Below are 14,908 nucleotides of genomic sequence, written 5' to 3' on the forward strand. Positions count from 1 at the left end.
TCTAAATAGGAAGGTGATACATGAAACTTCTAAAGCTTAGAAAGAGTCTGCTTAGAGATAATAATAAGTCTATTTTGTTGGAATGATCTCAATAGAGAAATGGAAGGGTAAAAAAAGAGTAATGCATTGGGAGAAAAAGCAAGGAAGAAGAGTATAGGGGGAAATTATTTCATATAAATGAGTCACTCAAGAGGAGTTTTTAAATAAAGCAGAAAATGGAAAGGTTCAGGCAATTCTTGAATCTAACTCATCTTAACTGGTTCAAAGAGGGGAGGATATCTATATTCATAAATAAGTTGCCATAGAAATTCATCTTATTCAACAAAGAACTAGTAAAGGAAGGGGCTAAAAGAAAGGAGGAAATAGTAAATGGAAAGGTACATTAAAGGAAGCAATGGTCAAAAACAAAATAGACTTATAGAAGAGAGGTTTTAAAAAAATAAAAGACAAATAAAAGAGAATAGGGTGGAAGAAAATGCACAGTAATCATAACTGAATGGGAAAAAGGCATAAAATAGAAAAGGAAATCAGAATGGATTGTAAAACAATCTAACAATTTATTGTTTATAAGAGACATACTTGAAATAAATGGCTGGAGTAAAAACCATTATGCTTCAGCTGAAGTAAAAAAAAGGTAAGTGTAACAATTATGATCTCAGACATGCAGAAGCAAAAAAATGGAAATGATTAAACGAGATAATTGGGGGAAGCTGCATTTTGTTAAAAGGCACCATAGACCAACGACTTCATATCAATATTTAACATATATGTACTAAATAAATGGCATAGTGTACCTATTCTTGAAGGAAAAATTAAATGAATTACAGGAATAAATAGACAGTAAAATTATACTAGCAGGGCACCTCTATTTGTTCTTCTTAGATCTCAATAAATCTAACATAAAATAGACAAGAAAAAGTTAAGGAGATGAAGAGTTTTAGAAAAGCTATCTAGAAAAGCTATCTAGAAGATATTGTATGTGAACAGAATAAGGAATATCTTATTCACAATTGTATGGGGTACCTTCACAAAAAGCTGACCATGTATAATGCATAAAAACTGGAGACATAAATATAGAAAAAAATATTTTTGGATCACAATTCAATAAAAATTACATTCAATAAAGGATCTCTGAAGCATAGAATAAAAAATTGGAAACTAGGTAATCTAAAACTAAAGATTGAAAAGGTCAAAAAATAAATCATAGAAATAGTATTATCAATAAGATAACGATAGCAATGAGATAACATACTGCAAGTTGTGGCATAAAGTCAAAGAAATATTTAGAGAAATCTTACATTTTTAAAAATGTATATCAATAAAAGAAAGAAAAAATCAATTAAGTAGATATTAAATAAACAAAAACCCTAGAACACAGAATAAATTAAAATTCTCCCAATTAAACATTAATATATAAATTCTGAAAATCAAGGAGATTAATAAAATTAAAAGTTAAAAAATTCTAAAAACTCATTTGTAGAAAAAGTAAGGCAAACCATTGACTAATCTAATTTTTTATAAAGAAAACCAAACTACCAGTCTCAAAAATTAAAACTCTAAATGAACATGAAATGAAGATTCAATTAAAGTAATTACAAAAGCTATTTTGTTCAATCATGGAGCCAAAAAACCCCCCCAAAACCTGAAAATGGAAATGAAATGGATGAAAATTGACAAAAATTATGAATTGTCTAGATTAACAGAAGAGAAAATAGAATAATTAACCATACCAAAAAACAATAAAGAAATTGAACAAGCCATAAATAAACTCCTGGGGGATGTTGAGAAGGGAGGAAATTGCATTTTATATATATATATATATATATATATATATATATATATATATATATATATGTATGTATGTATGTATATATATATATATGCAAATTCTACCAAACATTTGAAGAACAATTAATTCCAACATTATATAAACCATTGGAAATAAATAGAGGATTAAGAAGCCTACCAAATTTCCTCTTCAACAAAACGAAATTATTTTCATATTTAAATCAGGGAGAGTAATGATTAGAAAAAGAAAATTACAAACTATTTTTTCATTATTAGTAATGCCAAAAATTTTAAATAAAATATTAATAAAGATGTTAGAGCATGTTTAAGAAACATTATACACTATGAACAGGTTGGTTTTATACCAAGAATGCAGGAATACTTCAATTCTGGAAAAATATAAATAAAACTGACCATAACAATAACAAAAGCAACAAAAAGTATATGTTTGTATAATAGATTCATAAAAAACTTTTGGTAAAATATACTCTCCATCCCAATTAAAAAGAAAGCAGATGAATAAATTGAGCTTTTCTTAGAATGTTAAGAAACATTTCTTTAAAAACAAGAGAAAACATTATCTGTAATGAGGATAAACTGGAAGCCTTCTCAATAATATCAGGGGTGGTACAAAGATATCTTATTATCAGTAGTATTTAGTTTTTACTAAAAATACTAGCTACAGCAAAATTCAAGAAAAAGAACTGAAAGAAAAAGCATAGGCAACAATGTAATAAAGCTATCAACTTTCAAATGATATGATGGTCTACTTAGAAAACCCTAGGGAGTTAACTAAAAATATAGTCAAAACAATGAATTACTGGTTATAAAATAAATCCACAGAAATGATAACATTTCTTTATATTACCAACAAAACCATGGAAGAGAAAGAAAGAGACATTCCATTTTAAATAACTGAAGACAGTATAAAATATTTGGGAGTCCATTTGCCAATGCATAGGAGCAATGTGAACATAATTACAAAATAGTCTTAATACAAATAAAGACAGATCTAAATAATTAGAGAAATATTAACTGCTCATGTGTAGCCTGAGCCAATATAATAAAAATGAAAAATTAAAATAAAAATTAAAAAATGATACTAGATAATAAATAAACTGATTAATTAATGAAATATTTTATGTACATGGTGTATAGAAGTAAATGAGTACAGAAATGTAAATTTCACAAACCCAAAGATCCAAATTCATTGAACAAAAAAACCAATACTTTTACAAAAGCAGATAGGAAAACTGATTAGTAGTCTGGAAGAAATTGAAAGTAGACAAACATATACCATATATAAAAATAAACTCAAAAATTAATATCTGAATTATATATAAGGGGTGATATAATCAAATTAGAAAAGAATGGAAAAATGTATCAGATGTATGGACTGGGGACTAATTAATGACCAAACAATAGAATGGTTGAGAGAAATAAAATGGATAATATTGTTTTACATAAAATATAAAAGATTTTATACAAAACAAACAAGCAGACTAATGTAGCCAAAATTAGAAGATGAGGAGGAAATGGGAAAAATCATAGCAAGTTTTTTTTTCTTATAGGGGGTCTCATTTCTTAAATACACAATGTAAGGAGCCAAATTTATAAAAATAAGAGTCATTCTATTTATTAATGATCAAATAAGAAGAGAGTCTTCACATGAAGAAATCAAAGCTATTAAATTCATATAAAACATACCCAATCAATAATAATTTGCAAAATGCAATTTAAAATATTATCTCATAGCCATCAGATTATCTAAGATGTCAGAAGAGGAAAATGAAAATTAGTTTTTTCTCTGCACATTTTAGTGGAGATATTAATTAGTTCAACCATTCTGGAGAAAGATTTTTTGTAGATCTTAAGATCTACAAAATTGTCCCTAGTAATACTAACCCAAAGACATCAAGAATAAAGAATAAGAGCCCAAATTACAAAAAAATATTTGTAGTCTTTTCGGATGGCAAAGAATTAGAAACTTAAGAGATACCTATAAGTTGAATGATTAAACAACTTATAGTATAAAAATGTGACAGAATATATTGTGCTATAAGAAATCATGAAGGTAAGGTTTCAGAAAAACCTGGGAAGACCTAAGTAAAATTATGCAAAAGTGAAATGAGCAGAATTAGGAAATCCACATAGACAGTAACAGCAATAGTGTAAAGCTAATCAACTGTGAAAGACTTAGTAATTCTGATCAGTATAAGGATCTATCACAATTCCAAAGGACTCAAAATATAAAACTATATCCACCTCCAGATAGGGAACAGATAGACTTAGAGAATGAATTAAAGCATATTTTTCTATTTTTTTTAGAATTTGGGTGGGGGAACATAACTAAAACATAAATATGTTTTTCATATCTTCCTATATATAATGGATATAGTATTTCTTGTCTTCTCAACTGGGGTGGGGGTGGGGGTGGAGAGTGGTGAAGAGGGACTGGAGAGAGGAAGGATTTGAAACCAAAAATAAAAATAAAATAAATTTATAACTCAAAAATATACAAAGATTTGTAGGTTTGGATTTGGTTTGCTTGTTATTATTGTTGATTTCTAGACTTAAGATATGAAAAAAGTTAATAAGACAGATTAAACCTAATCTTGTACCATGATTGCAATATGTATCCCAGCCCAACTATATTTAGCAATATATCCTTAGTCATATTGCATTACAAAGTGAAGAATAATACATGACCAAGAAGGACAGAAGTGTAACCAAAAGAGTGTCTTGACACTCAGAAACCAATTCACCCTCTTCATAGCTTAGGCTCAGACCAGCCCTGCAAGTGTTGGTAATTAAAAATGTTTACTTGAAACTTCTTCTATCTGTTCCTCCATGAAAGAATAAACCAAATAGAAAATGAATCCCATTTGTGTTTACATATTTCAGTAGGATGAGAGAATAGATAAGGAGTAAAAATTACCTTTGTTTTTAATTGATATTGAATGATGCAAATGTCATGATATTCCTTAGGATAGCAGTGGGAAGTTGGGAAAACTTGCCAAGATTCTTCTACCCTTACTTATCCTGAACACTTAAACAGCTGTCATGTTTTTACCAAAAATGGCAGAATTTTTAAAGTGAAATATATTGGGATTTTTTATTTTTACTGTGACATGATGGTATATATTGAAGATAGAGCTATATTAAAGGATTCTTGTAATGAAAAAAAGTATTTAAAAAAAGTATTAATATCATAGCCAATGTTCTTTGATTGCCTATTATTCTACCTACTGTGCCATAGTGTCTTTCATCTTGGAGTTAAGAGATCTAAATTTGGATTCAATCCTAGAAACTTAGAATCTATGTTATCATGAATGTATCTCTTTTAACTTTTCTGAACCTCAATGGCCTTATAATTGTGATTATAATAATAACATTTTTTCCATAAAAGGCTTTAAGCCTTACAAAATAATTTCCTCATAACTACCCTATAAGAGTGGTAGTGATGTTTTATTTTAATGTACTGGGGAGTTTAGAGAAGATAAAGACGTGATTAGTACAAAGCAGGTCTAAAGCTAAATAGATTAAATCTATTTTTAGATCTAAAGCAAAATAGATTCAATCTAATTTGAAATCAATGGTTCTGGTTTCAAAACTTGGTGATGTCATCTATTACTTTTAGGGAATCACTTCACCTTTTAGTTCTTGTTTCATAGAAGACCTGCCAATTCACTCTATACTCCTTTGAGCCTGCAAAATTGTCATGTGAATCATGTGAAGACTTCATTTTGTAAGCTATTTGTGACATATTTTAAAATCTTGGGGCAACTTAATGGCTTCCAGTTACATAATACTTTTATGTTTGATGAAAACTTTTTCTCAAAACATTTCTGTTAGTTAGGTAATGAAGGATTTATGAATTTTTTTTTTCCTAAGAAGGCATCAGAATCTTAGGAAGTAAGTGGACTTGGTTACAGTTGCATAGCTAAGAAGTATTAATCAGAATTTGAGTCTCAAATTCAGTTCTCTTTCCATTCTACCACCTATTGTTGATAAACTTTACCATCAAATATTGACCATTAAGTGGCCATTAAATAACACCATATGCTTAGAGGTTGTAGACTAATTGCAACATTAGCTGAAAAGTGGTAGGAATAATGATGAATATAATAAAACAACATACTATATAAATTGAATGTATTTTTAAAAATTTTCTGCTATTTTGGAAAATCCATGGTACTAAATCTCTCTCTCTATTAGTGAGAATAATTTGGAACTGATTGACTGATTGTATCCTAAAATTGAAATTATTGTTTCTGAATCAATAATTATGATCCTAATCTTTCTCTCCCCTCCCCCTCTCCCCTACCTTCTCCCTCTTCCCCTTCCTTACCACCCTCCCTCTCTCTTTCTTTCTCCTTGAATTAACAGGTGTACTGTAGATGCCCGGGTCACAAGGGTAGCCTGGCTAAACCGTAGCACGATCCTCTATGCTGGAAATGACAAGTGGTCCATAGACCCCCGGGTGGTCATTGTGGCCAACACTAAAACCCAATACAGCATCATGATCCAAGATGTGGACGTGTATGATGAAGGCCCGTATACCTGCTCTGTACAGACAGATAATCATCCGAAAACTTCTCGGGTCCACCTCATAGTACAAGGTAAGTTTTAGCATTGTCCAGAGGCTTTTACATGTATGTTGGATAGCAGTGCTGAAACATGAGTGGAGAAGATTAATACTTTTTATTATTGTTGTTGTTTGAAGAAAGGAAAATTCATTCTCTACAAATATCCAGGAAAACCAAGCTCTAAAACTTCAGTCTAGTCCTCCTAGCTTCTATCTTATTTAGTGATAGTGAATCAAATATTTCTACTTCATCCCTATTCTTGCCTTTGTGTTTGATCAGTAGACTGTCAAGTTGTCTATTCATGTTTTAATATTATGCATCCTTATAAACCAGGTCATTAATAAGTACCACTTGGGCACCCAATATGTACATTACTTTTTTATATATTTGGGCAAATTAAATGACAAAGAGTTTTTTCATATTTTTTTTCACATTTAAGTGGTTTTCAAGATGTGGTACACATTCAAATGTACAAATAATTTAATTTAATCAAGGATGTTCTTTATAGAGAATATAGTCTTAATACTACTGTAGGTATACTAGGTATAGATATCATAAGTTTACTAGTTACCAGAATTCATCAAAACCTTTTCTTCTACTCTATAGAAAAATGTCTAATGTCATGACAGACATCAGTTTTAACTGCTTTCTAGTCTATCCTTGGAATCAAATTAAGAAGGAAAAGAGTTAATAAATCTACATTCATCCATCCCTTTTCTATAAAACTAAATTAATTTTAAGTTGTTTGATATTGTTGTTCAATCATTCAATTGTGCCCAGTTCTTCATGACCCATGGAAGATATTGTCCATGGAATTTTTCTGGCAAAGATACTGGAGTTGTTTGCCATTGCTTTTTTCAATAGGATAAGACAAATGGAGGTTAAGTGACTTGCCCAAGGTCAGATAGCTAGTGTCTGAGGTCAGATTTGAACTCAGGTCTTCCTGACTCAAGATCCAATGTTCTATGCACTAAACCAACTATCTGCCTTCCAAAATATGTTATACACATATATCTACTTTGAAATTTAAAAATGTCTTTGCAAAAACAATAGTGAGAAAGGCATACCCTCTAGGGATCCTACAGAAGATCATAATAATAATAAGGGTTTGATGCCTAGACAAAGTTAGGATATGATGCTTGAGAAATGAACAAAAGGAAGACCACACCCAGGATAATTACTCTTTTTAAAATTTAGGAATTTTTTTTTGTAAACCATTTATATCCTAGACTTCTGTCCAATTCAATAATCTCCTAATGATCAGTTATTATGTTTGTTTCCAAGTTTCTAACTATGCCTAAAATCAGAAAGACTCTTATACAAAACTCACTCTTAGACACTTACAAGCTTTATGACCCTGGGAAATCACTCAATCTTTCTGTGCCTAACCTCATCTAAAAAAAAGGAGAGGGTTAGACTCAATGGTATCAAAGGTTCCTTCAAATTTTAATCTATGATCCTTTGATCCTTCCTATTGAATGCTGTGCTTCATTGAATCTAAAAAATTTCTTCTGGTGTGTTTATTTTTCTTACTGAATCATTCCATTGTTTAGAGTATGCACCTTTCCACAGAGCCTAAAACATATTGTATAGTAATAGTCTATTTACTCTATTTCCATAAATCTCTTCATAAACCTAGGCTAGAAAAACACCATGATAAACAGTGTTATTAGATTATTTTCTTTTCTACTGGGGGAAAAATTGTGATTTCAGCAGTGTGGTTATTTTCTCTACTGGTGCAAATTATAGACCATTCTGCCTTAATAGAGGGTCTCCCTAAGTTGGTCTGACCTAAAATATTCATTGGTACCTGTGGTTCAACCTTCTGGTTAATGATGATGATTCTCTCCAACTGAAGTTAGATTGATCCATATAGAGTAAGATATATAATCCATTTCTTTGATTCTTTAAATCTTTGAAGTTTGGTAAGACCTATTACAATTTGAGTGCCCTAGGCATAGCTTTTCAAGAACAGTGGTCCAACTTCATGCCAGGAATAGAAATAGGAATAGGCTTTCCATATAGGCAGGACTGTCTGCCTCAGTAGCTATGAAGATAAACTACTGGTGCATGATGTATCTTCTTACAAAATGGGAAATGTACTTGGCAGAGAAAATTATCTGGAATATTGCAATGTCTCTTGAAAATTTCTAGGAGGAAGGTGTAAACAACCATGTTGTTTGAAGTTTCATTGCCCCTTCTCCCATATTGGACTCTGTTGCAAAGAAGGTGAAAATCCTAAGCATTGGAGTGGCATGTCAATGACCCTTCAGTAGCTTTGACAGCAAAGTTATCTTCAAATGCAGGAAATGTGACACAAATAAAAAAGAACTGTCAGGAACCATAAAGAAACAGGTTCAAATGGAATAAGGCTATGACTTTTCAGGATATAAGACAGATCATACAAGCATGGCAAAATCAATGTGAGCCACAGTATGGACCACTTATGGAGCATAGTGATTTTTTTTGTTGTCCTGTTCAAGAAGTATTTGGGATTGGGAAGTGGGGTACTAGACATCTTATTGTGGAATATGAAGCATTTGGGCCAGAGACTAGTTCACAATAAAGAAGAATGAATAGTGTTGGCGTTTTTTTCCTTAAAATTTCTATTGTTCACAATCTCCTGGGTTCAACTCAATGGATCTTATAACCTGAGAACGTTCAAAGTATTATGTGTCAAAGTACAGTATAACTTATAAAAGGCAAAATAAGGAGACCACTGGGAACCTTTTACAGGCCAGCCTGTCACCTCTTCCATATCATTGTTGAGAGGCTAGAGGAAGGAGACCCAAGGAGGCTGGACTATGGTTTCTCTTGGCTGACAGAGGGTGACTTATTCTTTCATTGGAAACCAATTGGATTTCCAGTGGTTGGAAGAAAAGAGACCCCACCGCTCAATTAGAAAGAAACTTGAGAGTACTGTTTCTTCACAACGACTATCGGCTTTTGTCCAGTCTATAGATTAATTTTTCAGACTTAGTGTTAGTTCAGGTTAGATAAAGATAATGAAACTTTCCTAATCCTCTTAAAGAAGATTTATCTGACTGAGTAGAAAGCTTTTGGAATACAATAAGGCATGTATAAAACTGGGGCCTAATCTTTCCTTTAATTTCAAACTGCTGATGGGTATTGATTTTTCAATGAGAAAAACTGAAAAATTTCCGAGCTGTGACTTGTCTGTTTAAAACAGCTCATGTTTATCTTTTCTTCATATGGAAACATCAGTATCTTCTTACTTCAGCCAATTGGCTATCTTCAGAAGGGAGGGGGGTAAGGCCCAAGGTTGCCATCTACTCTGTTATTCTCTGTTCCTGTAGTATATGTTTCTAAGGGATGCTTGCTCTCCAACCTCAGAATTTGTCCTTTATGGTATATGAGGTAATTTTTGCCACATATCTGATAAAAAAATTTCTGATCTTTTGGTGAGAGAAAAGAATGAATTTATCTAAGTATACCTTTTACTAGAAGGTCTTTCCAAATATTTATTTATTTATGTAGCAAGCATCTATTAAATGCCTATTGAATGCACCCATAATATTATATTCAGTTTCTTTAAGAAATACTAAGAAAGTAGGTGGCAATCTTCTTGCTTCAAGAAATTTCTAACTTAACTGAGAAGATAATACCTCATATCTAAATATAGAGGGGCTAAAGAATAGTTACAAAACAGCACAGAATCATGTGTATAATTGTGGTATGAATTATGTTTTTATTTAATTGCTTAGACTTCTGAAAATCAAAGGAAATATTAGATTATCTTGGAATTATTCTATGAAACATTAAAAAAATTTCAATGTTCTTATATCACCTACATTTCTGATATATTCCTTTCTCCTCCCTTACTCAGTGAACCATACTATAACAAATATTTAAACTGTAACAAAGAATTTAAAAAAAGAAAACAGAAAGTTAGGTGAAGAAAAAAAATTAGCAATATGTTAATCAAGTCTGACAATATGAATTATTCCCCACATCCATAATCATATTTAAATCATATATTTAAAGAAAAGAAAGAGGTAAAGTTTTATTTTCTGGGCCAAGCTTGGTAATATGTATATAAAGTTCTGCTAACTTTACTCTGAATCAGTTCCCATTCTTCTCTTAATATTGTTCTTTGAAGTTTTCATATTTGCATTTATTAAGGTATATTGATATTTCGTTACAGTTGTTAATCATAATCTATTTAGTCATTCCCAATCAGTGAACATTTAATTTTTCTAGTTCTTTGCTACAACAAAACGTCTTGCTATAAATATTTTTATTTCTGTCTTTATCTTCCTTCCATAATATGCCTAATAGTAGGGTTTCTGGTTCAAAAGATATAGTCATATTGGTCATGTTTTAGTCTAATTAGAAATTGTTTTCTCATAATGGTCAAATTTATTTATAATCCTACCAAGAATCTAAATCCACACACACACACACACACACACACACACACACACACACACACACAAATCTTTTCAGCTCCTAAAACACTGACTCTTCATCTCTTTTGTTATCTTTACTAGTTTTATGAATGTGAGACAAAATGCCAGTTATTTGACAGATTTATCTTATTATTAGTATTTTGGTACAATATTTACTATGGATATATTTTCATTTCTTCTTTTGAAAAGCATTTGTCTCTTTTTTAATCATTTGCCCATTGGGGAATGATCCTTACTCTTATACAGTTGTGTTCATTCCTTATATATCATGGATTCAGAATAAGGAAAAAACTAATCATATAATTGTTTGTAGAAGATACTAAAATAGAGGGAAATTATGATTCAGAGTGATCAGCCCAGTTGTTATGGTAGTCACCTAATAATGAGATTGTTCTAATGTGAACTAGATATATGAAAACACCTGAGAGATATTGTAGTGGAGAAATTGGTAAGATAAAGAGAGGGAGGGAGGGAGGGAGAGAGAGAGAGAGAGAGAGAGAGAGAGAGAGAGAGAGAGAGAGAGAGACAGAGAGACAGAGATTTATCACACTCAAATTGATACGTATTTAATTGAATGTTTAGTTTGAAAATGTATGATAGTCCCATTACCTGCAAAAAAGAAAGACAGAACAGAGAAATTGTATGAAAGAAAAGGTGATTATTCTGTTTTTAGGCATGTTAAATTTGAAGTGACATTGTACAATCTCCAGCAGCTGGCTGGATATGACTTCTGAGGAGGTGAAAATTAAACACTAGAAGTATAAATTTGAAAATTAATAAACTCATGTGATGATTCTTTAAACCTTAAATGTGGGTGAACTTTTAGGGATTGAGCATAGGGAGATAAGAGCTGTGAAACAACCTTTGGAAATTTTTATTCTTTGTGGTAGGAGGGAGAAATAAAATAAAGAAATAAAAACAATGAAGTAGAAGAGAAAGAACAGTAGAAAGGAGGAGAAGAATCATAAGCATTTCCAAAAAAGTTCTTGCAAAAATGTTTCAAGAAATAGTCTATCAACAGACATAAATGTATTAGATAGATGTATGAGAGTGAGAACTAAAATGAAATGATTTGATAGCTAAGAAAAAAGTCAGAGGTGATCTTAGAGAAAGTAATTTCAGTGAAGTAAAAATACTGTGAACCAGATAGCAGAGGGTTAAGAAAGGAATATGTGGTTAAGGAAAAAAAAGACAATATTCTTGTCCTAGAAATTTAGCTATGGAAAAAAGAGAGATAGGAATAGTAGTTGAAAGGAGCAGAAATAGTCAACCTAGGCTTAGTTACTCAAAAACCTCTTCCCACAGCAGTGACTGAAATGATGAGCTATTGAGCAGTTTTTTCTCTCCTACCTACTCTCAATGAAATGGCTGTCACTGTAGATTTCTTGTATAACAGAGATGGTTGACAGAGAGTGGTTGCCCATGAGCCTCTTTTCTTATATCACGAGATTTTTTTTCACCCATTTTAAGATCCCAAACTGTGCAGAATTACTCTTTTGTTTCTTTCTAGTGTTTTCTATGTGACATCATGCTTGACACAGAAGCATAAGAGGTTTTCAGAAGCCTCCAGACCAAATTGTTTTAGTTGGTTAGACAATAAATAAATAAGTCCTGCATATCTAGAGGGCTCAGGATAGCCAAGTGGTGCTGTAGATAGAGAAGTACTTGAAATCAGGAAAACTCATCTTCTTAAGTTCAAATCTGGCTTCAGACACTTACTAGCTATGACCCTGGGCAAGTCACTTAACTCTGCCTTAGTTTCCTTATTCATAAGATGAGTTGATGAAGGAAGTAGTAAGCCACTCCAGTGTCTTTTTTTCTTTCTTTTTAGTTTTTTTGCAAGGCAATGGGGTTAAGTGACTTGCCCAAGGTAGGTAATTAAGTGTCTGAGGACAAATTTGAACTCAGGTCCTCTTGACTCCAGGGCCAGTGCTCTATTCACTGTGCCACCAGCTGCCCCTCACTCCAGTATCTCTGCCAAGAAAAATCCAAATGGAATCATGAGCATTAAGATACAACAACCAAAAAATCTCCTAAAAACAACAAATCCATAGTTTGCTTAATACTAATAATTATGAGTGGTTTTGACATTTATGAACTCTCAATAGATGATCCTAACTTTTATAAATTGAACATGTGCAATATCTCTCTCTCTCCCTCTCTCCTATCCCTTCCCTTCCCTTCTCCCTCCCTCCCCTTCCCTCCCTCCTTTCCCTCTTTCCCCCTCTTTCCCTCCCCCCCTCCTTTTCCTCCTCCCTCCTACTTTCCTTTGGGGCTAGGTGCTAGGGGGTGAGGTGGTTTCTGCACCAGTGATTTCCTTGATATAGTAAAAATTCCAGGAAGGAGACTCTCTTACAAATCTATTTTAGAAATTTTGCAAGTTGCCTGGGGAACATTGTTGCTGTTGTTTGGCCTTCATTTTCAAAGACTTCAGGGAGGTGATGCCAGGACAAGCACGTGGTTTAGATTTGAGTGAGGGTGATGTTGTGCTAAAAAAACAGACTCACTTTCTCCTCCAGAGCCATCTGGGTCCAGTAAGTTAATATGAATCAGGAAGACTGGAGATGACCTGGATGTGGGGCAATCACTGAAAGATGAAATGATTGACTCAGGATTATGCAGCCAGTACATGTCAGAGGTCAGTGCTGAATCTAGGTCCTACTAATTCTGAGACCATACAATTCTATCTCTCTAGACATGAAGTCCTGAAAAGTTAGTGCAAGTTTACCTATACTTTTTGCACAACTTCTACCGAAGGACATGTGAGTATCTATTTAAGGAGATAAGAGTATAAGATGAATCTGAGTTATATAGGTGATGAGTAACTGTGTAGAGCAGTAACAAGGGCATGCTTCTTGCAGACAATGGGCCTTAAACCTAGATAAAGAGACCAGTGGGTTGTAGTATTAGGGAAGGGCTCTTTGGAGATGCCCTCCAAATTTCAAAGAAATTTCTCCTCTTGATCAATAGGAGCTTTTTCAGATTCTCTTTTTACCATCTGTTGGTTATTGTAGTTTGTGAATAGGTGCAGAGTGAAATGTGGGACAGAAACCCAGAAAGAAAAATAAATGATGGGGGCAGGAAAAATAGAGCTAGAAGGGCGAGAGGAATAGTGAAATAATATAACACAGAGAGAGAGAGAGAGACTACTAGAGAGAGGCAAAGAAGAGGATAATTAATTTACTTCTAAGCTAAATCCTCTAGGGATGTGCATTTCAAATGATACTGTTTTATCCAATGTGACTACTGAAAATTCAAAGGCCCTTAGAGAATCCAAAAACTAAAGAAAGGACTTCTACATTAAATTCATCCTATGGTTTCTAATAGTGATTAGCATATCAGCATATTTAAATTGCACTGTGCTTTAAGGGGCAGCAAAACACTCTTGCATATAAGGTTTTAATGTTTATAAAACACTTTGCTCACAATCCAATGAGTTAGCTGTATGCCACCATTATTCTACCTACACAGGTGGTGAGTATTCTGTCCTTATGGTTTTGTCTTTTTTTTTAATTACCTTCAGTCTGCTTGTATATAGGGACATTGTTGTCTTTTAACATTGTTGGGAGGTTTTAATGAAGAATTCTTATAAATTGTCTGTGATTTTTTTAAATTGCAAAAGAATCTGAGACAGAGAAATTATGTAACTTATCCAAAGTAACACAGGAATTAGGAGATATTAAGGTTAGGATTTGAACCACTATCTCTTGACTCCTGGTTTTGCTCTCCATTGTGTCAGTGCTAGAAGAGATACATTTCTATCTCTGTGATGTTTTATAAGATTCAGAAAAATCCATTTCCCCTTTTGTAATTCTTTGTGCTAGAAAATTAGGTTGATTGCCAAAAGTCTGCCAATTTTTCTCTTAGTTCAAGTCTTACCCTACTTTATTGCATTCTTTATTGCATTGTCAAATTAATCCTTGTGAAATGTGAGTCTGACCATATCACCCTCACCTATTCAATAAACTCCAGTGGTTTCCATCACCTCCATAATCAAACACATTATCTTCTGTTTGACTTTTAAAGCCCTTCATAACCTGGTCCGTTCCTATATTTGTAGTCTTATATTTTTCTTCTCTCCATGCAGTCTACTGTTCTATG

At 32.5% G+C, this 14,908-nt stretch overlaps 1 protein-coding gene across 1 annotated transcript in view; it reads left to right on the forward strand.

Moving 5' to 3' along the window:
- OPCML (opioid binding protein/cell adhesion molecule like) overlaps nt 1–14,908 on the forward strand; it is a 732,434-nt gene that overhangs the window by 384,554 nt on the left and 332,972 nt on the right. The window contains exon 2 of the mRNA XM_074187257.1: nt 6,178–6,410. Coding sequence (XP_074043358.1) covers nt 6,178–6,410 — 233 coding nt within the window. The remainder of the gene's footprint in view (nt 1–6,177; nt 6,411–14,908) is intronic.

The sequence above is a fragment of the Macrotis lagotis genome, chromosome 1 (assembly GCF_037893015.1).
Source record: "Macrotis lagotis isolate mMagLag1 chromosome 1, bilby.v1.9.chrom.fasta, whole genome shotgun sequence".
NCBI classification, from domain to species: Eukaryota; Metazoa; Chordata; class Mammalia; order Peramelemorphia; family Peramelidae; genus Macrotis; species Macrotis lagotis.